General features: G+C 36.8%; 1 protein-coding gene across 3 annotated transcripts; it reads left to right on the top strand.

Moving 5' to 3' along the window:
• The first annotated feature begins 7,707 nt into the window (after positions 1 to 7,707).
• VCAM1 (vascular cell adhesion molecule 1) lies at positions 7,708 to 22,975 on the top strand. 3 transcript variants are annotated; one of them, XM_063343954.1, is made up of 9 exons: positions 7,708 to 7,758; positions 9,405 to 9,521; positions 16,098 to 16,376; positions 17,104 to 17,424; positions 18,022 to 18,294; positions 18,899 to 19,165; positions 19,613 to 19,879; positions 21,331 to 21,597; positions 22,331 to 22,975. In XM_063343954.1, the coding sequence occupies exons 1-9, from the start codon at positions 7,719 to 7,721 to the stop codon at positions 22,489 to 22,491; spliced, it is 1,992 nt and encodes a 663-aa protein (XP_063200024.1). In that variant the 5' UTR covers positions 7,708 to 7,718; the 3' UTR covers positions 22,492 to 22,975. The 3 variants fall into 3 exon arrangements, with proteins under 3 accessions (XP_063200024.1, XP_063200026.1, XP_063200025.1); XM_063343956.1 differs by lacking the exon at positions 21,331 to 21,597; XM_063343955.1 differs by lacking the exons at positions 7,708 to 7,758; positions 9,405 to 9,521 and adding an exon at positions 15,010 to 15,204.
• Positions 22,976 to 23,994: the final 1,019 nt, after the last annotated feature.

Genomic DNA, 23,994 nt, shown 5'->3' with positions numbered 1-23,994 from the left:
TCTTCCCTTTCTTCCTCAATATTTTTAAGCTTCTGCTGATGTTAGCAACTAATTGTCTCTTACCGTCTTTCAAATAGACACCAAAAATGAAACAAAAGGTTGGAAATTACCTTTAGCAAAACATTTGGAAAAAATGTGGCCACAGCAGAGGGGAGGAATTTTGTCATGCTCCCATCACATTCTCTGTACAGCCAGTACAAAGCAAGACTGACTTAAGAAAGAAATTTAGAAATGATTGGTCCTAAAAGCTGTACTGAAAACCAAGATTAAAATTTTTCAGCATCTGTGAACTGGCTGTATGTTAGCTTGATGTGTATCCGCACCCAGCAAAAAGAAGGAATGCAAAACCAACCTAATTGCAAAAGTAGCATTACAGCAGGTTGACTTGTCACAAAATGTAAGTGTCTTCTTTCCTAACTGAAAAATTCTTAGAAAAAACTTAAAAAAATTCTTCTCCGTTCCATATGCCATGGCGTAGCATGACATATACTGGAAGCTATATGGTCTTGCAGTGTACCTAAATGTTACCATATGTTTTGTCAAAATGTGTCCTACCTGTTACCATGTGCCATGCATTTTACCCAAACCATTTTTTTGTTTGTATTTCATATGGAACAGCTCATCCTGAATCATGTAGAGCTCTTCCAGGGGTATGGCACAAGCCACAGTGCATGCACTTAGAGCTGCCCCAAATATTGCCCTCAATAACTGAAGAAAAAGCCATTCTTCGCTACTGTTCTTCCAGGTGTGTTGGTCCTGGAAGATTTTTATTCAATTAGGGACACACAACAGGGCTGATTAGAGTAACATTGTTTGTGAATTAAGAGAACAGACTGTAGCAGCCCAGTGCTACTAAGAGTAGTTAGTTTCCAACTGTCCTAAGAATATTTTTCCTTTAAAAAGATATTTTAAATTGTATTTAGTTGGGGTTTATTGTTTCAAATGAAAGACCCTACCTCCCTCTGGTCCCCAAAAGGTCAAGTATAAAAAAATGTAGAGGGAAACTTCCAGTGACCTATTGCATTGTTTAAACATTACTTTTCCTAGCAAAGGCTGCTTGTCTTGGCAGTCATTCATAATTTTGAAGTCCTTCCAAGGAAAGATGAGGCTCCATTCTCTTTGAATTGGTCCAAAAGAATCAAAATTGAACAACAAATCCTTGCCAATAACTTTCTGAAGTTATTTCAAATCAAGAACTTGCGGTACCTGATTAGTGGCAAGATTTACAGGGCCCACATGAAGAAACTCTCATGAATGTTGTATGGCCAAATCACTCTGGTCACATATTTCTCTGTAGTGAAGCAAATAAAAAAATAATAGTTCCCTCAATGGCCTTATTTTTTTCCAAATGAGTACTATTTCTATTGTTATTATTAACAATAATAATATTAATAACTCGGCTTTACTACGTAACAGTGTTCGATGGACATTTATAAAAATATGACTAGAATGTCAACTCAAAAAATCTATAATAATGTGATAAGAAATATAATGTATTACATAGGGGAAAAAAAGGAAAAAAGGGGGGAAAAAAGGAAAGTCAGTCAGGATATTGAAAGCAATTATGGGTGAATTATTATTTTCTGTAACTGAAAATGTTTTTCAACCATTTTTTAAAGAAAACTAAAATTGAGACTGAGTTACCTATTTGTTTGCATATGTGCCCTATAGAGAATACAGTACTTCTGAAGATTGACGTAATGCAGCATGTAGAGATATTGGTTCAATATTTGAGTTGTCTGGAAGGATTCCAATAGAACTTGGAATGGTGTATTATTTTCTCTCCCTTTAATACTACAGTTAGGTCTTTAACTTTCCTGTGTAATTCATTCACTGTGAGTACTTTCCATCCCAGCTTGAATAGCAGCACACATTTCCTGTGAGCTTGTTAGACAAAGTCAAATGGCGGTTTCCATCAAAAACGGCAGTCCATGGTCTCCACTTGTACACATACAAACAACTTGGTGATGATGGCTTTCACCAGCAAAGTGAGAAAAATGTTTATAAATGAACTTAAATTTCCATAAATCTGAGATAATTTCAACTATAAATTCCTTGTCTTACGGAGAGTGGGACTAGTTGAAATGAGCTTCTCTTTTTGGTATGGAGTTTCTTAATACTAAAAAAATAAAGGCAGATATAGTGCTCCTCATGGCACTAGGAAACAAATTATTTGTATTTTATGTAGCTTTACTAAAAGACAGGCTATAGGAGGCATTTTAATAGTAATCTATAGCATATACATAAATCACTAAGTAAAACCTTATCATTTATTTTAGAATATGGAAAGAGATGTGTATTTTCTCTTTTGCATATAATTATTTAGTATATATGCCACTTAGACATTAATACCGTATTATATTGATATATCTGTATATGTTTCACATAACACAGAACATTTTTATAGTATTAGTATAGGCCATAAAGTTTTGTGTTGTATGGAATTTTAAACTGTAACTGAGAAAGAATATCCTTTCAAAGGGACATAACAGGATGGGATTAAACTGAAGCCATAAACACCTAAATACAGGATATCTGCAGGTTATTGTAGGTGTTCATATGTCAACTTGCACAGTTACTGAAGTTCAGTAAAACCGATTTAAGTCCTACAGCTAGGTGGAATACATAAAAAATAAAAATAAAAAAATCAGTTTTTCGTGGCAATGATTTTAACTTCTAGACCATCGTAAGCCATAAGTTGCTTTTTTTTTCCCTACATTTTTTCTTCTGTCTTTCTATAAATTATTTTGATTAAAGGTCAAATATTAAGCTCACAGCCTAGATAAACGCAGTTCCAGTGTTAAAAATATCACAGTGTAGATGAAATGAGGAAGATTACTTTTCTTATCTGAAGAACAGCAAGCACTGTGCTTTGATAAGTGAGAATTCCTCTCATTTCCAGTCAAATGTTTCACATTTCCTTGAATTAAGTAGGTTTTGATTTCAGATAATGATACTGTCTGATTATGCAGTAATTTTTTTTGGGAAACTTTCAGGAAGTTTCTTGCTGTTTTCAGATATAAAATGCTGGAGTTTTATACAAATTTGTACGCTCCAGTATTTACAACTATTTGTGTGTATTTTTCATTCTGCATGGATTTTGCCTTTTAAAACAAATGTGGGTTTTCACTGTTGAATGAATAATATTTGCAGTGAAGTAAGCCAAGCTAAAGAAAGAAGTCATACCTCAAGTAAAGGGACATAATATTCCGTGCTAATAAGGAAATTATTTAAAGCACTGCATGATGAACTTGGCCTGTTATGTGCAGTCTTCCTCTTCCGCTGAAGCACCCGCTGTTGACTATCACTGTAAATGAGACAGTGGACCAACAGTAAATGCTGCTGATGTGGCAAATGATCTGTTCCTCAGGCAGTCTTGCACTTCTGGTCTGAGAACGATGGGTCTCTCAGTCCAGGTGGCCAACATTGTCAGGACAATAAATCGATGTTCTTTCTTCTCTGTCCCGGAGGAAGTGTGGAGAAGGGAAGATGGTCTTCCTTCCAAAGGATATTTGCCTTTGCCATAGTGATAGAAAAAGCTGATGAATAAATCAACCAGAAAAGCAAAACAGATGGGTCAGAAAACTTATGGCAAAGGAAAAAACACCGAGAATATTGTATATGTCAGGACTCTGGTTGCCATTTCATAAACAAACTTCTTCCTATTTTTGTATATTTTACTTGGATATCCTGTTTCTTTCTTTATCCCCTGTGTGACATTGGGATTTTGACAAGGACCAAAGCCATAGAAAGGTTTCATCTATGGTGTATTTGGAGAAGGTGAAGATCTGTCTGCTAAAATTGAGAAATGTTTAAAGAGTGATGATAGATGCTACTAAAATGCTAAATGCCAATTTTTTCCCAAGAGGAGAATGGAAAGAAACACATCAGAAAAAAAAAGTGATTTTACTATAAGTGGTAGAGATTTACTATTTCGTATGTTTCCTTTGGAACCTCTTTGTATTTTGAAATCAGTTTTGACCTAAGTTTTCCAGTTGTGTTGCAAAGCCAGCTTTCACCCTTTATCAAAAGGTTCTTTGTGATAAAGTTTGCCAACTTTTGTACTGTGGAAAAGACAGCCTTCTGAACTGCGGCCATGCTTTGTGCTTGAGCCCTGGGCTGAGTGGCCCATCAGAGCCTGTAAAGTACTTACAAATCTTGTTCCTCATGACTCATTATCCTTGGCAGCAAAGTAGCTCTTTAGTTTTTCAGTTATTCTAGTTTCTGCTGGTAGTAAATGTGATGCTTTCAATTTTAAGAAATCAATTAATAAGTCATTACACAGCTGAAGGGGACAACGCAGTCTATTAGCATCTCTAAAAGATTAGCTATTTGAATCCATTGGGGTTTAGATTAAGCCAGAATGAAGACCTAAGTAAAAAGGTGACATACTTAATTTATGGAAAACATACCTTTAGAGGCGGATGCCAACAGGCAGCTTTGTAACAGCATGTAGTGCAAAGTCAGCGGATGGAGAAGCTGCTACACAGTAGAGACATCCAAAACATGGTAAGAGGACTGTGGGATGGCCCAGGAGTAATGCATTAGCAGCATTTGGCCGACAGCAACGGCTGTTTTGCAATGCAAAATTTTGGCAGAGTCTGTGCAAAATTGGCATGCTCAAAAGAGCTCATTTGATGAAGTTCAGTGGCATTCTAGATTCGGGAATGACTGAGATTGTTTTGTAGACGCATGAAGAAAAAGAGATTTTGCAGTAGTAGCAGCAGGGAGCAGGTGATACCCGAGTTCGAAATGAACTCGTATTAATTAGTACTATTAATTTCTATTTTTCTACACTGTTTAGGATAAGATTTTCAAAGGCTACAAGCTTTAGGAACATATGTCAGTAGGCTTGTATTTCCAAATCTGTTAGACGTTTCTCAAATTTCTTTCCATTTGCTCATAGGATTTTTCTTGTATTGAATTATGCTCTCAAAAACACAGACTAAATGCATAGAAACCATCTCTCTCTGAGTTCCTGTGTAAGCAACTATCACTTGTCCTTCCCCCATTCTCAAGCTTTTCTCCCTTCATCTGCTTTTGACCAGTCTTAGAGATGGGGTTCTGCCTTGATAAAATTCTGACTGATCCACTGCAGGTGTTTATATATTCTGATAAAAATCTAGGTTTCATAAACCAAAAGCTCAGTGGTGTGTCAAAGTCTGGATAATGCCATCTCTCTCTCCTAATAAAAACTACACAGATGAGCACGTTCAAACAGGGTCTGAATTCAGAAATATTGTAAATGGGGTGCTACCTGGCCTACTTTCCGTGATTCTTACAAAGATTCAGAGGAGTACTGAATTAACTGGAAAAAACATCTTTCTTTTAGATAAGGAGATGTTTATGTCAGAAGTTTTGGTGCAGAGTTGCATTTCTTTTAATATATTATGGAGAAGATCACAAGCATGTAGTTCTAAATGTAAGGAAGAAGCAGCAGAAGCAGAATTTGTGGATGAAAAAGGTTCCTTTTGGTGTAGAAGATGAAAAGTGTAACCTCCAACCCAAAACACATCATATGTTTTATAATACATGAAAATAAGAATAAGAGAATAAGAACATCTATATAATATTTTCTGTTATTTGAACTGCACGTGATAGCATAATTTGTCTTTCCATTTGAACTCTTTGAAAAGACAAAACGCTTTTCCTAAAATATGTGAAGTACTTAAGACTGTTTAATAATGTTTCCGGAAGAGCTTTTTCCTTAATATTTGTTTTCTGATTTACATTTTTTCTCTGTTTTTTGTTCTTTTAGCTATTTGCATTATTTATTGTGTTTTGTAAATGATTCCTGAGCAGAAAGCTGGGATTCGTCAGGAAAGATTTTAAGTTTTAGAGTAAGAAGAACTTAAGGTGTTTGTAAGGATTTGTTTCACTACTTTTTCAAATAGCCTTCCATTATGTGGATCCTGGAAATTTTATGAAGTTCATGGCAGCGTGTGGCATTCATGCATATGTTGAGTAGTAAATTTCTCAGCTGAGTAGTAAATTTCTCAGAGAAGATCCTGTGAAGTTTACCTCTGTGGAAAGCACTGTTACATTGGCAGGAATGGTAGATTTCATTCCTCTTTAACAACAAGATTTTAAAGCTGCCTTGGGCTCCTGGGAACTTACTTCATCCTCGCTTGGGAAGTGCAAAGCTGCTCTCACCGTTACTGAACACTTCTGTGTGTTGTAAACCCAGATGTGACAATGCAGGCTATACTCGCTTTCACTCCAGGCCCTTGAAATTCCATGTACTTGAGAGAGCTCTCTGAATAATGTAGACATTTCTCTTTTGAGAGACAGCAAGCAATTACAGCCAAGATAAAACTGGAAGTTCTCTATCGCATATCTAGTTAGGCTTCCATAGCATTTCACCTTCAGTGACCTTAAAGAGTAGCTACAAAATTGTTACAACTGATATAACTCGGTTATTATGAGATTACCAAGAAATTACAGATGATTTCTTGCTTGGTTTTATGTCCTATTTCTCCTAATTAGATCCTGTCAGGATTTCCAGTTATTCACAATGGTTTGCTTTATAGCTATGTGCCAGAAAAGTGCTAGTCCCAGTCAAGTCCCGTAGAGAACTGTATCTGTCAGTCAAATCACTGAACTTGGTTGCCTGAGGTTTGGCCTTCTAAAAAGGGATGGGAAGGATAAAGTGAATCTTAAATGGCATAATGCACAATACAAATCCTGACAAAAATAGACAAACACTATAGTATGAAATGCATTAATTAAAACATTAAATTTTGTAAAGAAGAGTAAGAAGATAAAAGATCAAGGTAAGTTTACAAGATAATTCACAAAAATGAAACTAACTTTACAAAGAATGTTATGCAAAATTGTCAACTCATCATTTATTCATCTTTAAATAATTTGCGGCTTTAGTCTAGATTAATGGTCTTTTTCAACGGTACTCTCCAGTCCTTTTGATAATTTAGAAAGCACTGTTATCACTTGCATTAGAATAGTAATATGATGATCTAGTGGGCACTAGTAAATAGTGCAGATTAATTTAGTAATTGCTTTCCCTCCCCTTATTTTTCAACCTTGTGATAAGTTTCTGTTCATTCTTGTACTATAGACTCCACCTGAAAATTTTTCCTCCTTTATGTTAAATGTGAAAACCTTCTAGCCACTTTTAAAATACATTTTATTTACTAATTTTCCAATTAATAAATTGCATACAAAAATAAATTAAAAGTAAGCATTCCAATTAATAAATCCAATTTGCAGGATAAAGGAAAACAATTTTTTCTTAAATTGTCTGGGATCCTAAATTGTTAATAGAATGTATTTGCTATGTACAAATACATTTTCTGAATCCATAAACTACAGCAGGATCCATATGCTGCCCTCAGAGGTAGAATGAACATCTCTTCATGCCACAAAGTTCAATACAGTCATGGCACAAGATACCTGAAAGTGCAAGAAAAGCAAAGTCAGCAACTGGATCTTTGCACTGTAGCAGATGAATCAGTGTAATAAAATGTAATAATAAATCATTTAAAGGCTGATAGTTTTATATCAAACACTTTAGATCAAGAATACAGAATTACTAGAGAGGATTTCTTTTCAGTGTGAGATAATTGTATTGTATTTGTTCAAATAATCTGAGAAACTGAGTGTAAGATAATTTGCTCAAAATCTTAATGAATTCAGCCTTGAACATGTCCCTGGAAATTCCTGCACCTTGATCCTGATGGTCTTGCGGATACCAAGTCACCATGCTTATTGATATCATGAATACAGAAAGATATCACAGAGGTAAGACTAATCTCGAGCTAATGAGCCTCTCAGAACTTAACTGGCTTTGGTCCTTGATCCACAGAAAGATTCAGTACAGCATAGACAGCATTTACATGTTTTCTTTATCTTTTAGAAACTGTGGGCTGCACAGAAATGTTTTGTTTCCCATTAGGGTATCCTGGCTTCCAAGTAAAAACCCTAGCAGTAGCTGCATGGTCGTCCAACCCAGTCAGTAGTGATTTCATTCAGCAGGAAGAGAACCTCGGCCAGAAAACCATATAGGTAGAGCATTTCTCTGGGGCTGAGCTGTTGGAAGAGAGGTGCTAATACCTGCTCCTCATGCTGTGGAGCTAATTAAAGTCAGAACTGTAGTCAACAGAGGGAAAATTTGTCCAACCAAAAGGGTCATTAAACCATCAGTTCCTTATGAATTGGTATTCACATATAATTCTGGGAAATTTTGTGGGGGATCCTTGGTTAAGAAGCATGGGAATGTTGAAAGTCAGACATTTCTCAACCTAATTCGGCACAGACACAGACCTTTATCCTGCCTGACAGCAATTTCAAACACGTGTCACATTTCTCAAGTTGCCTCTCTTATCACTAGAGAGTAACATGGTCTATGATAGAGGGTGACACAACTATGAAAGTCATTCTTCCTCAGTTGTATATATCAGACAACAAGGACGGGGCCTTTGATGCCTAGCCAAGTAATTGTCTTGAAAGGAGAAATAAATCCCAGCAACTTCCATCTTTCTTACCCGTGCTTGTCTAGAAAAACTCAGCGGCTCATGGTTTTTGTCACTTAGCTATTCCTACATTGGCATATTTCTTCCATGAAAGTGTTAAAAAACCAAGTAGTTAAGATGGTATTTGACTCCGTGGGGAAAAAAAAATGAAAGAGAGAACTAGTCTAAGTACCAAAACAGCATGTTGTTGATTTAGGGTAGAGCACGTTCAAGAGATAAAGGAAAAGTGCCGGGTCCTTAACAGACTTGCAGATGGATTAAGTGTCACTCGTTTTTTTAGTATATGTACACACACAAACACACATATTTTGCTACTGCAAAATGCTTTCTCTTGTACACTTGTCATTTTGGCTTGATGGAAGTAAGAGTCAGTTCCTTCCTTCATGTTTCTATTTGGAGGGTCATTTTCTTTAGAAATTTCAGTCTATTTCCAGAGAGGGAAAAGTGACAATATTTAGATAAAAGAAAGATTTCCTTATGTGTCTTTTTAAAAAAAGATTTTAAAAATTGAGCAATCCTTGTAATCCTCACCCGTATGAAAGACTTAAAAATTATGATTCTTGAGTGTTAATTCATTTGATGAATGTTAAGTCATTTAATTCCTTTCTGATATCTGTGTAATATTTCTATCTGTTAGTGAACCAGTCCACTGTGGGACTACAAAGATAACATTTATATAACGCAGTGCAGCAAAAATAACATCTATACAGCTGAACACAGCTCTTTGGAATATGAATCACTGTAAGAGAATAAAGGCTATAGTCTGTGATAGACAAGTTGAAGGATAATCAATTAGTAGCAGTGCAGTTACCAGTAGCCTGTCTAGGAGAATCCAAGTTCTGCATTTGTTCCAGCTAGAATCGTCTCTCAGAGACCTTGCTGTCATCGCTCCCCTTTGTCTTTCTGGGCCCATAGGGACATACATGTACCTGATGATTGAAGAACAGGAAGGAGGTGGGAAACAGGGAAGTGACTGGTCTCCCTTTCCCCACAGCCAAGGATCTACAAAAGGGCCTTGGAGACCAGCTGCTGGTGAGTAATAACAAAGCTTAGTCAAAAAGTTCTCCACCCTTTTCTTGATTAACCTCATCTGATCATGTGAAATGCTGGCCTTAATGAGCTACACAACAATATTTAGTTGGTATTGTAATTTCATGTGGAGCGTTGGGGGAATGAAGTGACTTGTTCATATTCCTTGTTAAATATTTTCCGTTGACTTTATCTTGCCATATCCCAGGTCCTAGCCAGCATCCATGCTTTGACCCAAATCACGCTTAATTTTTTTACTCTAACCATTTTGAATTAGTTTTGTCTGAAAAGCTATATTTCCAGTGAGAATGAAAGACTTTGGCGTGTCTCAGTATATTTGGCTTAAAATAAAAGTAGATCTGAGCTCTCACTTCAAAATTCCCAAAGAGATTTTGGTTACTCCAAGGCTTGTATTTGAATTTGGCTCTTGGTATACACTGGAGAATATTTCAAAAGGGAAGCTTTTTATTACATATGTCACTACGAAGACAATAGAAGCTCAGCTACCCAAACTAACAAAGTTTGACTTACAGTACAGTACTTGGCACTCTAACTATGTGGATTTAAAGGCTATTCAACAGTTTCACTTTTAGACCCACATGAAATCATACTTTCTTTTTTTTTAGGAATAAGATTTGGAATTTCCACAGCTTGTTTTTTGCCAGCAACAAGAGACTAAGATAAAAAGTAGGGACTTTTTTCTCTATCGGATTCTATTTATTTTTTAGGTGAACTTCTTGTTCCTTCTGTGAAGTGAAATAGACAATGCCTCTGAATAGAATAAAATAAGAAATTGGCTATTTTGTAGTCTATGCAAGTTATCATACTTCTGTATTATTTTATCTGGCAGATTTTGTGGATTCTGGATGCCTTCAGACTAACCAAACAGGAAGTGTCATAGCTGGGGAGCTGGTGCGCGAGAAAAATAATGAAGGAAGCAGATTAATTTATTTTTTATATACAGTATTTCAGAAATTCCAGAAAAGGGAAAGAAGCAGATTATAAAACTTTCTTAAGTTGTTTCTTTTTTCCCTTTTTTCAATAGATGACAAGCTAGATGTGGAGTACAATTGTAAGGTGCGATGTGGGTTACAGGGTAATGCGTTGGTGTTCTTTTTGTAGCTAGGAACAAAGTTACAATTCCTGAAACAGACACAACCCTTTAAATAGATCTGCATGTAGATCTCATCCTTCCCATCCAGAGATGAAAATTATAGGGAGTCAATGATGCTCTCCTCCCCCTCTTGGGGGCTATACAGAGGCTGTATTATTGTCAGGTGATAAGAAAGCAGGTGGAGGGAGTTAGGGAAAGCAAAGGGCCAGGGAGCTCTGGAACCAAAAGCCAGTAGGCACTGAGGAAGGAAAGACAGTATATAACCCCAATAGCAGGCTATTGAGGTCACTGAGAACTGAGAATTTTGAGGCTGGCAGATCATTATCTGCTATATAAGCCATATAGTCAGTAGGATTCGTACATGTCCTCCAGGTTCATGCATTTTCAGTTACTTGATCAAGTATGACCATATTAAAGGTGTTACCTTGGATGTGGTGCCTAAAGGGCATTCCTCTTTGTTGATGCAGATATGTTTTCCTTCTGAGAATAGTTCTCATCTTGAGTTACAGCACATTCCTCTCGGTTTTATTCTTTACGCATGATCACACTGTGGAGGTATCAGACACTCTTTGCATAGGGTGAAAGCTCTTCATCCCAGCTGCTTCCATAAAGCATCGGAAACTCTGTAAGAGGCTTTCTTATACTCAGACGTCCAGTGCACATCCCAAGGAGATCTTTCATGAGATGGGTGAGGGCTACAGTATGAATGGGGGACCTAAGCATTAAGAACTTGCTTAATACCTCTGTTGTTGAGTCAGACTTAGCTACACCTTCTCACCTGAATGCCATGCCTTCCACAGAAGGATTCTGCCCTCTCACGCTCATGGGACACAAAGTTGCTTAGTAATAAACATGTTGCCTATGTTTCTGTGTTGGGGCCCTGTATAGCAGTTATTATTCCAGCACTGGGTATTTTTAGCAGAAATCCCAAGTGGTGACTTTAGATGCAGGTACGGGGATGAAATGCCATGAAGCATTTTATTACTGACAGAGGAAACAGAATGTCAAATTAGATGAGTTTCCGTCTACCTTTTTTTAAAAAAATCTCTGCCAAAAGAGAAGGATTACCCTCTTCTCCATAATTCCTTGACCATAAATCACAAAACCAATGGTGAAGGTTTTGAGAGACCAAATTCTGTGTGAGGTTTAGCCTTTCAGCTTTCCTCTGATAGCCTCCATGACACATTAAAAATGCAGGAAGAGGATTAGAAATGTTGGATAACTAACATGTTGCATAAAGTGTGTTTTGTTCAAATAATTCATTAGGGTACCAAGAACTTGTTATCTGTTTTGTCTGGAGGAAATGAATTGAACTTCATCATACAGCTATTTAGCGCGGTTGTAGAAGTATGAATTAAAGCAAATGCTTTGCACAGTTCTAAAATGGTTTTCTTTTCCTACGTTCCAGAAAAGTCTGAAGTAAGTTTCGGTTTCCTGAAGGACATTTGTATTTTTTGATGCCAGGCCAAAAATGATGTGTTTGGTTTTTCCAAACTCCTTTCTGAAACACACAATTATTTTATCTTTGTCCATCAAAGCCTGAGAAAAGTCTCTTTTGATTACTAGATGTATTGGAAAACATATATTTACATGCCAGTGCTTAATTCTTTTAATCTCTTTTGCCTTTAGTAATATTTTTGTAATATTTGTTACATTCCAGTCTTCATTATGCTCTGCATGTGTCAGAATATCTTCCAGATGATCCTATAATACTTGATCCCACTGTGAATCTAGATGCATCCTCCATTTTTATCCCCAGCATCCTCCTCTGTGCCATTTAAATAAAAAGCTAAATTATCTGAACTCTTGAGGTCAACTGCTAAAACTTGTCAACTGATCTCTGCTTGTTTTCAGACAGAACAGCCAGTTCTGAAAATAAGCAAACTTGATACCCATTTTCCTATTTGCAGGAGAGTAGGAACAAAAGTAAAGTACATGTTCTTTTTAACATACATAGAGGGCTTACATTTGAAGTTGGGTAAAAAGCAAGTTTTAAGAATTTTTTAAATCTCTTGGCAGATCTGTGCTTCCTTTAATACTATTTGTTGGCTAACCCTGCTCTTACCTATACTGTCTGAGTTAAATTTGTCTGGTCACTCAGTATAGTAGTCCCTCTGGTAAGGATCCAACTCCAGTAAAGTTAATGGCAGCTGTCCAGTTTAATTTACTGAGAGCTGGATCAGAGTTATTTCCTATTTCTTGTTATCTGATGAAGGACTTGATTACAATTTCTCCAGCATGCGGATATGGCCTCCTGTGTTTATATCTTTTTGTGTCTAGAAACTGACTTCCCAGAAATAGGGAAATTTTCCCTTTTCTCCTTCAGCTTAGCCTATGATTATTTAAGCAGTCAAAGCAGAAGAGTTTCATTTCTTACTTCTCTCTGCCTATGATTAAAAATTATTTATTTGCAACTTTACTAAGAGAGTATACTTTTCTTCAACAAAACCCTTTTCTGTGAAGTAAAATCACATTCTGTAGATGTTGTTACCTACTCTGTATAGATTTTGGGTTTCTGGATTTGATAACAATACTTCCAGAATAGTACTCGTAAGTCCTGAGACTTACAAGATTTTTTTTTTCTTCCTCCTCCTCCTCTAATAAAAACAATGATGATGATAATAAAAATATTATATTATGGGAGAATCCATTGTGGCGGTGTCAATGAATTTCAGCTTCGTGACTTTTGGCTAGGCATTGCTAGGTTCTTCAGATTTCCCTGTTTTATTGTTTTCTGGGTAATTCTTGGGTTGTCTTGTTCAGTTTTTCCGTGTTTCTGAATATTGTTATTATTTTTAAGACATACTTTCTGCCTTAGATCTCAATTTTATCTTCCCACAATCATTTTGTATTTATGAGTTTATGATAAGCATATGAAAAAAGTGGCTGGTGCTTCTTATTCTACCTGGTGTAAGATCTTTGACAGAGTCAGAGGTGTATTTATTACAATGTGCTTTGGTGTTTGTGTAACAGCTTGTACTGTTCAGCTATCCTTTGATGAGGATGCAAACGTAGGGGCAGCTGCAGTTAGGGAAAAGCAGAAAAAAATAGTGCCTGAAGAAGACACACTGCCAGTAGGCCAGTGGGAGTCTTATATCCTCTGGTACTACTCTCACCTGAATATGGTATTTTGGAGCTAGCATTAGCTTATTAACCGTAAAGTCTGCCTGACTCAAAAAATATTAGGTTGATGTAGTGCCCACTTTTCAGCAATTAAATTTCTTTAGCATTTACAGCATCGTTACATCAGCCTTTATTTTTCTAAGTTATTACTCATTTACTAGATATTTGAATCTGTGCTGTTTATAAAATATACTATATGATGACAAGATCTTATAGACATCAAATGACCAAGCTATTATATACCAAACGATTTTCCAGAGACATTTTAAAAACATATATGTTTTGTTTTGAATTTCTTACCACATTTATTTAGTGATTCATAATTGACCAATATGAACTACTCAAGTAGTTGAATAAATCAACAATTGAAATTTGGAAACCTTTATCCCTTCTTTTCATTCATAGCATTTCCCAATTGAAAATTAAATACTGAAATGTTTATTTTAAAATTGTAAGTAAAAATGTTATTTTACTTTTTTCATAACATAGTCATATATTAGCCAGTAATAGTTCTCCTCAGAAATATTGCAAACTGGATTCATATACCCACTGGAAACCAAACACTGAAAATAATCCCAGAGTTGTATTATCAACAGTTATACCTCAATTATACATAAACAGGACATAAGAGATCTGAGAGACGTATCAGTAATGTGGTGCATACCAGCAGCATCTTGAACAAGGGACACTGTGGAGTAATTTTTAAAGTGGAATTGGGAAAATTAGTTCACTGAATTAATCCATACAGGATGAGCCTGATTCAAGCTGATAGAGTCGGATATTCAGACTTCTGTTTTCTGACTTATTTCTTCATTTTTAGGGATCAAAAATACTTAGGATCTGGGTAACGCCACCTCTTAAACTGGTAGCACAGTTTTCAAAGGGAATACTGATTTAAGTAAAGTTATGTACAGAAATGAGTGTTGTTAGAAGCATTCTCAAGACTCAGCCCTACAAAAATATTTGCAAACTCAAATAACTTTTCCATCTGAGATATTGTACCATTCAGTTACTTGGAATTACCCTCATTCTTTCATTTTATCAGTTGTTTGCAGGATCAAGTCTTGACTTTATCTTTTTAAGTCTGGTAGACACTGTATTACGAGTGTTAGTATTGTTTTCCTGGGCTTTAAACCCTGTATAACAAAAGTCAGCAGAGGGCGCTGAGCCCACCGGCACAGCCCGATACGGGTCTCTTCCTCCCTGCTCTGGATTTCCCCGTCCAGGGATTTCCAACTCCACCTCGAGGAGAGCCTTTATAAAGAGCACGCTGGAGCTGTTCTAATAAACTGTTGCAGAGCAGCAGGATCTCGCTGTCTGCTTCACAGAAAATAGAAAGCAAGGCTTTTTAATTTACTTTCTTTACTTAGTAACAGCAATTAGAAATGTTAAAACCGATGGGAAGAACAAGGCAAGCTGTGCTAATAACTTTGTGTATATTAATGACTGGTAAGTTGGGGTGGGGGGGTGTTTGCTTTATTTGTTTTTAATTTTGTTAAGTGTAAACTGACTTACAATTTACTGTTTGATCATTATTTCTCTTTGTTCCACTTGCTTTTACATTTCAGTGAATACAACTGTCAATTAAGTTGTTCTGTCAAAATGTCAGGAAATTTTTTTTTTTTGACATTTACTTTGAGCTTTGCTGTGCTCTGCAACGACACAGTCATTTTCTTATTGAATTTGCTAAAAGACAGTCTAGGAGACAACTGCAGTTTATCCCTGCATGTTTGATTTTTACCGTCATCCCTGACAGTATCAGTCAAGTTTGGTACTAAATGTCCTGTTGAAAGTGATTCTGCAGTTGTCCTTGCTATCTTACTTAGCACTCCTCCCCTCAAATATTAAAAAGTTTTAGAACTAGATCCACCTGCCAAAAAAAAAAAATATTTTGCCAATGCATTTATTTTCCCTGAGAGCATTGGGTTTATGCCATTTTATACATGAGATCTGTCTATTAGAGTCATCTGAGTCTGTGTTATCTTTGACAAAAATAGCAGTTTATGGGGTATTTTGGAGATGTAAACCACTGTATGAGCTTTATTAGTTTAACCTCCACACAACTGTAAAGTAACCTTGCAAGGTAATGACCTTGTGTCACAGAATCAGAGAATGGTAGGGGTTGGAAGGGACCTCTGGAGATCATCTAGTCCAATGCCCCTGCCAGAGCAGGGTCACCTGGAGCTGGTTGGACAGGATCGCGTCCAGGCGGGTTCTGAATGTCTCCAGAGACGGAGACTTCACCACCTCTCTGGGCAGCCTGCCACAGCAGAACATGAGAAAAAATGGGAAAATAAATGTTGAGAATGCTACTGAGTTTATGTATGTTCTCCCTATTGTAGTTAAAGCTTTCGAAATGGAGATTATACCTGCTAACAGAATTGTTGCACAGATTGGAGAAACACTGATACTCACATGCAATACTACTGGCTGTGCATCACCAAGTTTTTCCTGGAGAACCCAGATGGACAACCCCCTTGGAGGAACAGTGAACAACCATAGGACATACTCTACCTTGACTATGAATCCAGTTAGCGTTGTCAATTCTCATGATTATCTGTGTACTGTCTTCTGCGGTGAGCAAGAGAAAAAAGAGAAGAGTATCAAAGTTGAACTTTACTGTAAGTAAACATGTAATATTCTCTTTAAGTACACATTCGTAAAAAGCAGTCGTTTTTAGATATTGTGGTTGGTAGTTAACTGATAGTGCTAGGATAATGAGTCTGCTATAGCTCAACATATATTTCCTTGTAAGATTCCTTTATCTGTTTGGGACTCGTTCTCACCCTCTTTCTGCTTAGCTTTCTGCACTGAAGGTAGTACTTACTGGTCTTATTTATTCTTAGTCGTGTTCATACTTGAAAGCCAAAACATAGACTCCCCAAAACATTCATAGAACTGGAAAAAAAAAACAATAACCAATTTGGTTGAGATGAACGTATCTGGGAAACCTGCAAGTGCAGAGCACCTAATCAAAGCCTTTGCAGTTTGCAGGGGTATGATTCAGATGTCTAAACCTACCAGCACAGAAAACAGGATAACACCAGTGTATGGATTGCTCTGGATGCCTATATTTAGGCAGCTGTATCACTGCCTAGGTGCCTTGCTGGATCTTATTAATTTGTGATCATATTTCAACAATTGTACAGATAGAATTCCTTTTAGTGTATGAACTGCTTATAAAAGACCTGTATGTCTTCATATCAAGATATGTACTGTCATAAAGATGATATAACATCATGTTCTGAACGCCTCTAAACTCAAGATGTTTGATGTCTGGATCTTGCTCTTATGTTGACCCCAGAGCTCATCTCTGCTAGACTAAAGAAATGGATTTTATTCTTTTAGCTTTCCCCAGTGATCCTATCATTGAGATCAGACCATCATCCTTAGTTTATGGAGAACGAGTCACTGTCATCTGTAAAATCCCAGATGTGTATCCTTCTGATCACCTGGAAGTAATCCTAAAGAAAGATGAACTTGTTCTTCATGAGGAAAATTTTTATGAAGATGACAGCACAAATACAGAAACTAAAACTGTGACATATTCATTTAAATACACGTCTGAAGATATTGGGAAAGAGATTACCTGTGTGGCCAAGTTACCAATTGCTAATATGGACTTTGAACCCAAAGAAAGAGTAACTTCTCAGAAGCTGAATGCAAACTGTAAGTATTTTTATTCTAGGGCCTTCACACCAGGTACTGTTTAATGTTGAGTTTCATGGAATGGGTTTACAAAGTGTGTACTGTAAATCATTTATAATCTGCACTGCTTATCTATATTATTTATGTAGATAATCTATCGTATTTGGTTGAATTCTGTTGTATTCAATGACAGTCACTGAGTCATTAAACATTCACTGTTGTTCATGACAGAAGTTAGGCAATGCTTTAGTAACTCTCTTACCTTGGGCACTGGTGCTCGGTCAGAAAGACCAGAAGAAAAATGTCAGCCTGTTTAAAAACAATTGTTTTTAAAATTGCCATTGTATGCTTAGCAGTTCCAAGTTTATAATCCTAAACAATAGGGAGACAAATGTAAGAGTAAAAAAAAAATAAATTTCTACACATTTTGTCTAGCTTAGCTTTCAAAGCTGCAAGCTAAATGTCTTATCAAGCCTGGAAAAATTGTTCCATTGTGTTACTGGAATACACATTATTTTTTTCTCAGTATAGTGTGAAATGCGCCTCTAGAGAAGCTAAAGATGTGCATGTCATTCTCCATTAACTTACTGACCTTCTCTCTCTTTTGTTCTCTTCTAGTTGGTCCACAAAATACTATCATTACTGTATCTCCAGACAACCCACCAATGGAAGGAGACTCTCTAAACCTCACTTGTGTGACTGAGAGTAATCCATCACCACAAATAATTTGGAGAAAACATCTGGCTGATGAAAGCATTCAGCATCTGATAGAAAACAATGTCCTTTCTATTCCCGATGCCCGTTTCAATGATTCAGGACTGTACATCTGTGAAGTAATTAATCTGGTAACTAACAAAACAGAGAAAGCAACTGTGGACATTGTTATACAAGGTACAAGTCTGCTTGAATTTAACTTGTATTATCTAGTACCCAATTGGCAACTGCGTTGTAGGTTGGAGGATGTGGAAAAGCTGAAAATTAGGAAATTGTGGGGCCTTCCTTTTTATGTATTCAGGATTTAGCTTTCAATTTACTGCTGCACTTTATGGGCTGCCCTTTTCATTTCTATGCTTTATTTTCAACAATTTCTCTCTGTACTGCTGTTGTACACGCATGCCTCTATATGTTTCCTGCAATGAAACACTCAAAGTGATAAAATAATCTGAGAAGTGGTGGTGTGGGGGACACGGTTATTTCCTCGAAATGCTAATGTACATATCTGTTTTGCAGGGACATCACAGTCTCTTTCTTTGAACTAGTAGGTTTAGTCTTTAGCAGTAAATTTAGTAGTCATTTAATAGTCAAAGTATTTGGTACATAATTATTATTATTATTACAACTACTACTGTTTCAATAGAGCCAAAAGTCTCAGATGGAGCCTAGGACCAAAACCAAAATGAACAGATCCTTGGGCAAGCAGTTCCTGCTTTCTTAAACGCTTCTCCATCCTCAGTACTTTTGCATTAGTATAACAGCCTTTTCTTTTGTCATACAGGTGCTCCAAACATTGCAGAACTCTCCATTGAGCCTTCAGCAACAGTTCAAGAAGGAGAAAATGTTTCCATACAATGTTCTGCTGAGAGTAACCCTCCTCCCAAGATTATTTTAAGGAGAAAAGCTGATAGCACAGACATGGGGCCATACAGTGAAGGGAGAGTTCTCGTTCTTTCATCTGTGACGTTCCTACATGGAGGAAACTATGAATGCATAGCAGAAAATAGTTTTGGGGAAAGTAAAAGTGATATAACACTTAATGTGGAATGTAAGTATATATAATGTTTTCCCAGTCATTTAAAAATAATTAGTTAATTCTCCACTTACTTCAGTGATAAATATAACCATCAAACTAAACAAAGCCTTGTGAGTACAAAAAAAATCAGCACAGTACTCTGCTCTTCCCCAAGGAAAGGAACAGTGTTGATGAGCAAAACAAAGACATGAAATCTTTAATGTAATGGCAGCCTTAAGTCAGGATCTGAATGAGCGAGAAACTAGTCTACCTTCTTAACATTCTTGATTAGACGTATTTGGTTAGTACATTTAGGCTATAGAGAGTTTGTATGGAAGCTCTGATACTGTGTGCTTTGCTTATTCTGGGAATGAAAAAGAAATTAACTTTGTGAGGCTGACAACCTGGCATCCAGTAGGACATTTTGGATCCATCTCTAAATAATCCAACAATGATTAACTACAAAATTCTTCCCTTCAGACGGACCGAAGAATACAATGATCTCTGTTATCCCTGCTACTGCTGTTAAAGAAGGAGAAACTGTGACAATGAAATGTACTAGTTCTGGTAATCCAGCTCCAGTGATCTCTTGGAAGAAAAAGAAGGCCACCGGGGAATATGAGAAAATTTTTAAAGATTCAACTTTAACTATACAGAACGTAAAAAGTCAAGATCTGGGGCTTTATGAATGTGAAGCTTATAACCAATTTGGCAAAGAAGAAAAAGTTGTGAATTTACTTGTTCAAGGTTAGTAGAACAAGACAGAGCACAAGTTTTTTGGTTTATATTTTGGGTCCAGATCTCGTTCTGTGGAGGACAGAGCACTTCTGTCTTTAATGTCCGTGGATTTAAAAGCTGGCCCTCATGTCATTAAGTCATTTAGGAAGCTTTAAACAATGAAGGGTGAAATCTGCCTTAATACAGATAGCTCATGCAAAGTTGTCATGTCAGTTGAGCTTTCATCACTCCTTCCACAATTGGCAAACGTATGCATGAGGCAAAGAAGCTATGCAGTGTCTATACTTTCTTCCAAATAGGTCTCGGTGGAGGATTCAGAGAAAGTACATGTTGAAACCTTTCTGTGGAGGGACTGTATTACAGCCCCTTGGCTCTCCTTTAAGTTACAACTTTGTATCCTGTTCTCGCAAGCTGCATTTAAGCTATACCAAATGCTGATTCCTCAACCTACATGCGGTCATAGTAAAGTTTCGTTTTCAGTAGTAAGTGACTTCTCTGCTTTAGCCCTGCTGCTTCTCTCTTCCTATTTTTGTAGCTGCACCAAAAAATACACTTTTTCCCTTCAAGTGCAGTGATACCAGAAGAAAGTGTTAACCATCTCTTGCACATCTGCGGATGTTACATCTGTTCAGAGTACTCTGTGAAAGAAAATAGGTGATGGGATCACAATCCTTGAAACAATAGATGGCAAATATACCACATACCATAGACAGGGCTCAGCTAGAGGACGCAGGAACATATGAATGCATATCATTAATGAACTGGGAGAGCAGTCTCAGCACATGGTACTTTACATCAAAGGTTAGTTAAAATAGCTACTGTAGAGAGTTAGTATTACTATTTTTTTTTAGAAAGACATCTTCACTTCAATTCCTTTAAGAATGAATTGTCTTTTAAAAAACTGAGATGAGTTGCACAGGTTCTTACCATAAGTCGTAGGATCTTAGTGCTAATGAAAACTTCCGTCCAGAATGACAGATGCACAAAATAATTGCTTCTTCAAAATTTTTCATAGTTCCACTTCCACCTTTGAAAACAGGATGTAAAATTGTGGAACCTAGTGAAAAAAATACTATTCTAGGACTCCTTCCTTTGCCTTTTCTGTTTCTCTTCTGTTGAAAGAGGGCATTAACCTCTGGGTCTGTTGGCCTGTGCCCTTTCATGAACTGAAATGAACAAACGGTGAATTTAAAATAAGAAATGAAGAAAAGACTTCATATAAGGTAAAAGATACACAACATTCTCCATCAATTGATAAAATGTTTTTTCTGTCATCTGCTGTTGACTGCAGTGTGTGAAGGATAGCTAGTGACAGAGTAGTATCTAAGGCTATGTGCTTGAATATTCTAGTGAATCCATTAATTTTGTGTGCACATTTTGTGTGCACACACTGCTAATACCTCATGAGATTTTGCTTCTCTTTGTTGCTAAATCCTACCTTGCATTTCTTTTCTTTTCAGTTCCTCCCCAAAATATTACTGTGTTAGTATATCCGTCAGAAAATGTTAAAGAAGGAGAAAATGTCACTATTACATGTAGCACATACAGTAACCCACCATCACAGATGGTCCTGAAAAAAGTCCATCAGGAGAAAGAAATTATTCTGCCATCAGTGAATGGAACCTTTATACTCTACAATGTCACCAAAAATGATACAGGCAGATATTTGCTTGATGTTTTCAATGAGGTTGGAAACAACATCAAAGTGATTGAGATAGCTGTTGTAGGTAGGTGGATCTATTGCCTTAAACTTATTTTGCTTGTACTTTCTAATGAATTTTTTGTCAAAGTGAGCACAACTCGTTCATGGCTCATCCTTGCACAACAATACTGCAGTTAACCTATAAAAAAAACCCAAATCAAACCAAATAATAGAACAGCTAGTGAGAACAAGCTGTATTTAACCTCCTTTCAGTGTGAATATTATTGTCTCTCTTACCTGAGCTGGTGCAGTAGCTTTAAGGATAGGGCCAGAAAAAGCTGGATCCTGGCTGCATTTCTGTCCACAGGCATGAACAGTAAGACTAATCCAGAGAAAGTTCTGTTTCACAAAAAAATCTGAAGATTGGGCTTTTTAAACATGGTCTTCTCCTGAAGCATTGTTTCCAGGAGGTAGAAAAGTCCCCAGATGTTTCCTGGGTAAAATATGTGATATTTTTCTTGTATTCTTCATGAACTCCGTGGTGCTTCAGGAACTTAATTGTAGATGTTATCAGATGGGTTTGAACTTGCACAGCAAATTTGAGACCAAGATAGTGGCTAGAAATTGAAGTGTGTAATATGGAGTTACTAAAGAAAAAAGCATAGGGAAAAGGTATTGCAATGTGCTTTATGCATGAAAACAGAAATAGTGTTCCAAATGAAGGTCATTAATAATGCTGCCTTTACAGTAATATGCATGTATCTGTTTCAATCAGTTTTTACACAATTTCTTTCTTCTTCTTTTGTCTCCGTTTTCAGGAAGATTGGAAAAACCAGATCAAATGATACCACTAATTATTGCATTCTCCTGTGTAGCAGCCGTAGCAGTACCTGTAGTTGCAATTTTGATCTACGTGTCAAGAAAAGCAAAAATAAATGGATCCTACAGTCTTGTAAAAGCACTCAGGCTGAAAGTGTGATCGCATGAATCTAAGTCTAAGTTCATCATAAGCAATGTTATTTATTGTTGTGACTGGTTCTGCTCTTCTGTAATACATGGTAACAAACAAGTGACTGAAGACTGCCATCTGATAGCAAATGGATTTTTTTTCATGTTTTGAGAAGTATTTCAGTATTTAAATTAAAGGGAAGGCTAGCTTCCTGTCCTAAAAATTGATAAATCACTTCCATGTTGAAGCATGCTGAACAAAGAGTTTCTTGGAGAACTAGGTTTGTACATAGTGTATAATTTGTGTTATAAATATGTTCAACTGAATATCAGTTTGTAAAATTGCAGTCTTACTGCAACTGTACAGAAAAATGTTGTTAATTCAAAGATATAAATCAGCATTATTTGAGCTGATCAGATGATAATATTTTATTTTGTATTACTCTACAGAGTGAATGTTTTTAATATAATTTGTCTGCTTGTGGTGATGTTTGGAAAATATTATCTTCATTCATATTGCCATAAACTCTACCTTCAATGAAGTTACACAATCACTGGGCTATGCATTTCTAATTAATTTAAATTAATTTAAGAGCACAAGGCTCATTTGTGAAACATTTTATTTTAGATACTATTCATACAGCGTCTGGGATTATAGTCTAGTTAGTTTTAGGACAGCTGAGGTATTTTTGTAGGGTTTAATCATTCTCAAATCAATGTCAGAAATCTCTTACTTTGTGATGAGACATATCAGACCCTTCATTTAGAATATAAGCTGGCAATAAATATGCTTTACAGATTTCTACTGCAAAATAGAACTACCAGTAGGTTTCTTTGACTAGAACCCCCTAGTGATTCTTGCTTAAGATTATGTCAGAATACGCATTCCTATGGAAGGAACTACTGAAAACTGTTATCCTTAGCAACAGCAGAATCACAGAGTGGTAGGGGTTGGAAGGGACCTTTGGAGGTCATCTAGTCTAACCCTCCTGCCAGAGCAGGGTCACCTAGAGCAGGTTGGACACGACTGCGTCCAGGCAGGTTTTTAATATCTCCAGAGAAGGAGATTCCACCACCTCTCTGGGCAGCCTGTTCCAGTGCTCTGGCACTCTCAAGTTCAAGTGTCGTAGGAAGCCCTAGCTGTAAAGGCACAAGCAAGGCAGGCAGTGACCTAAAGGCATAGGCAAGGGGGAGAGGCAAAATCTATGCAGCCTCAGCAATGGTGGTTGAGTCATTTCCTGAAAAAATGCTCTTTCGAAGCTGCCAACTGTGGAAAACTAAACCACTTGCCTGACGACTTTCCTTTTAATAGACAATTGGTGCCTGCATGCTTCACCCTGGTTAGTGCCTTTTTTCACCGCACACTCTCTCTAGTGTTGGCAAAATCGCTGTGAAAATGGTGGGCTTTCTGTGCAGAGGCAAAGATGAGGGGGAAGGAGAAGCGGAGTTTGATGGCATCCTCCCTTACATCCCTCCTCCTGGCTAGCAGTGCTGCTTTGACTCATCTGGTTGGTGATGTTCAGCACTGAAGGCA

The sequence above is a fragment of the Chroicocephalus ridibundus genome, chromosome 8 (assembly GCF_963924245.1).
Source record: "Chroicocephalus ridibundus chromosome 8, bChrRid1.1, whole genome shotgun sequence".
NCBI lineage: Eukaryota > Metazoa > Chordata > Aves > Charadriiformes > Laridae > Chroicocephalus > Chroicocephalus ridibundus.
The sequence above is the reverse complement of the archived record's forward strand: the minus strand, read 5'-3'. Positions and strand labels throughout refer to the sequence as shown.

What these genes read in the sequence shown, in the direction of transcription:
- VCAM1 (XM_063343954.1), top strand. Translation starts at nt 7,719, where the DNA reads ATGCTTATTGATATCATGAATACAGAAAGATATCACAGAG. An exon ending in TATCAAAGTTGAACTTTACT is followed by an intron (nt 16,377 to 17,103) that starts GTAAGTAAACAT and finishes TTATTCTTTTAG; the next exon opens with CTTTCCCCAGTGATCCTATC. An exon ending in TATAACACTTAATGTGGAAT is followed by an intron (nt 19,166 to 19,612) that starts GTAAGTATATAT and finishes TCTTCCCTTCAG; the next exon opens with ACGGACCGAAGAATACAATG.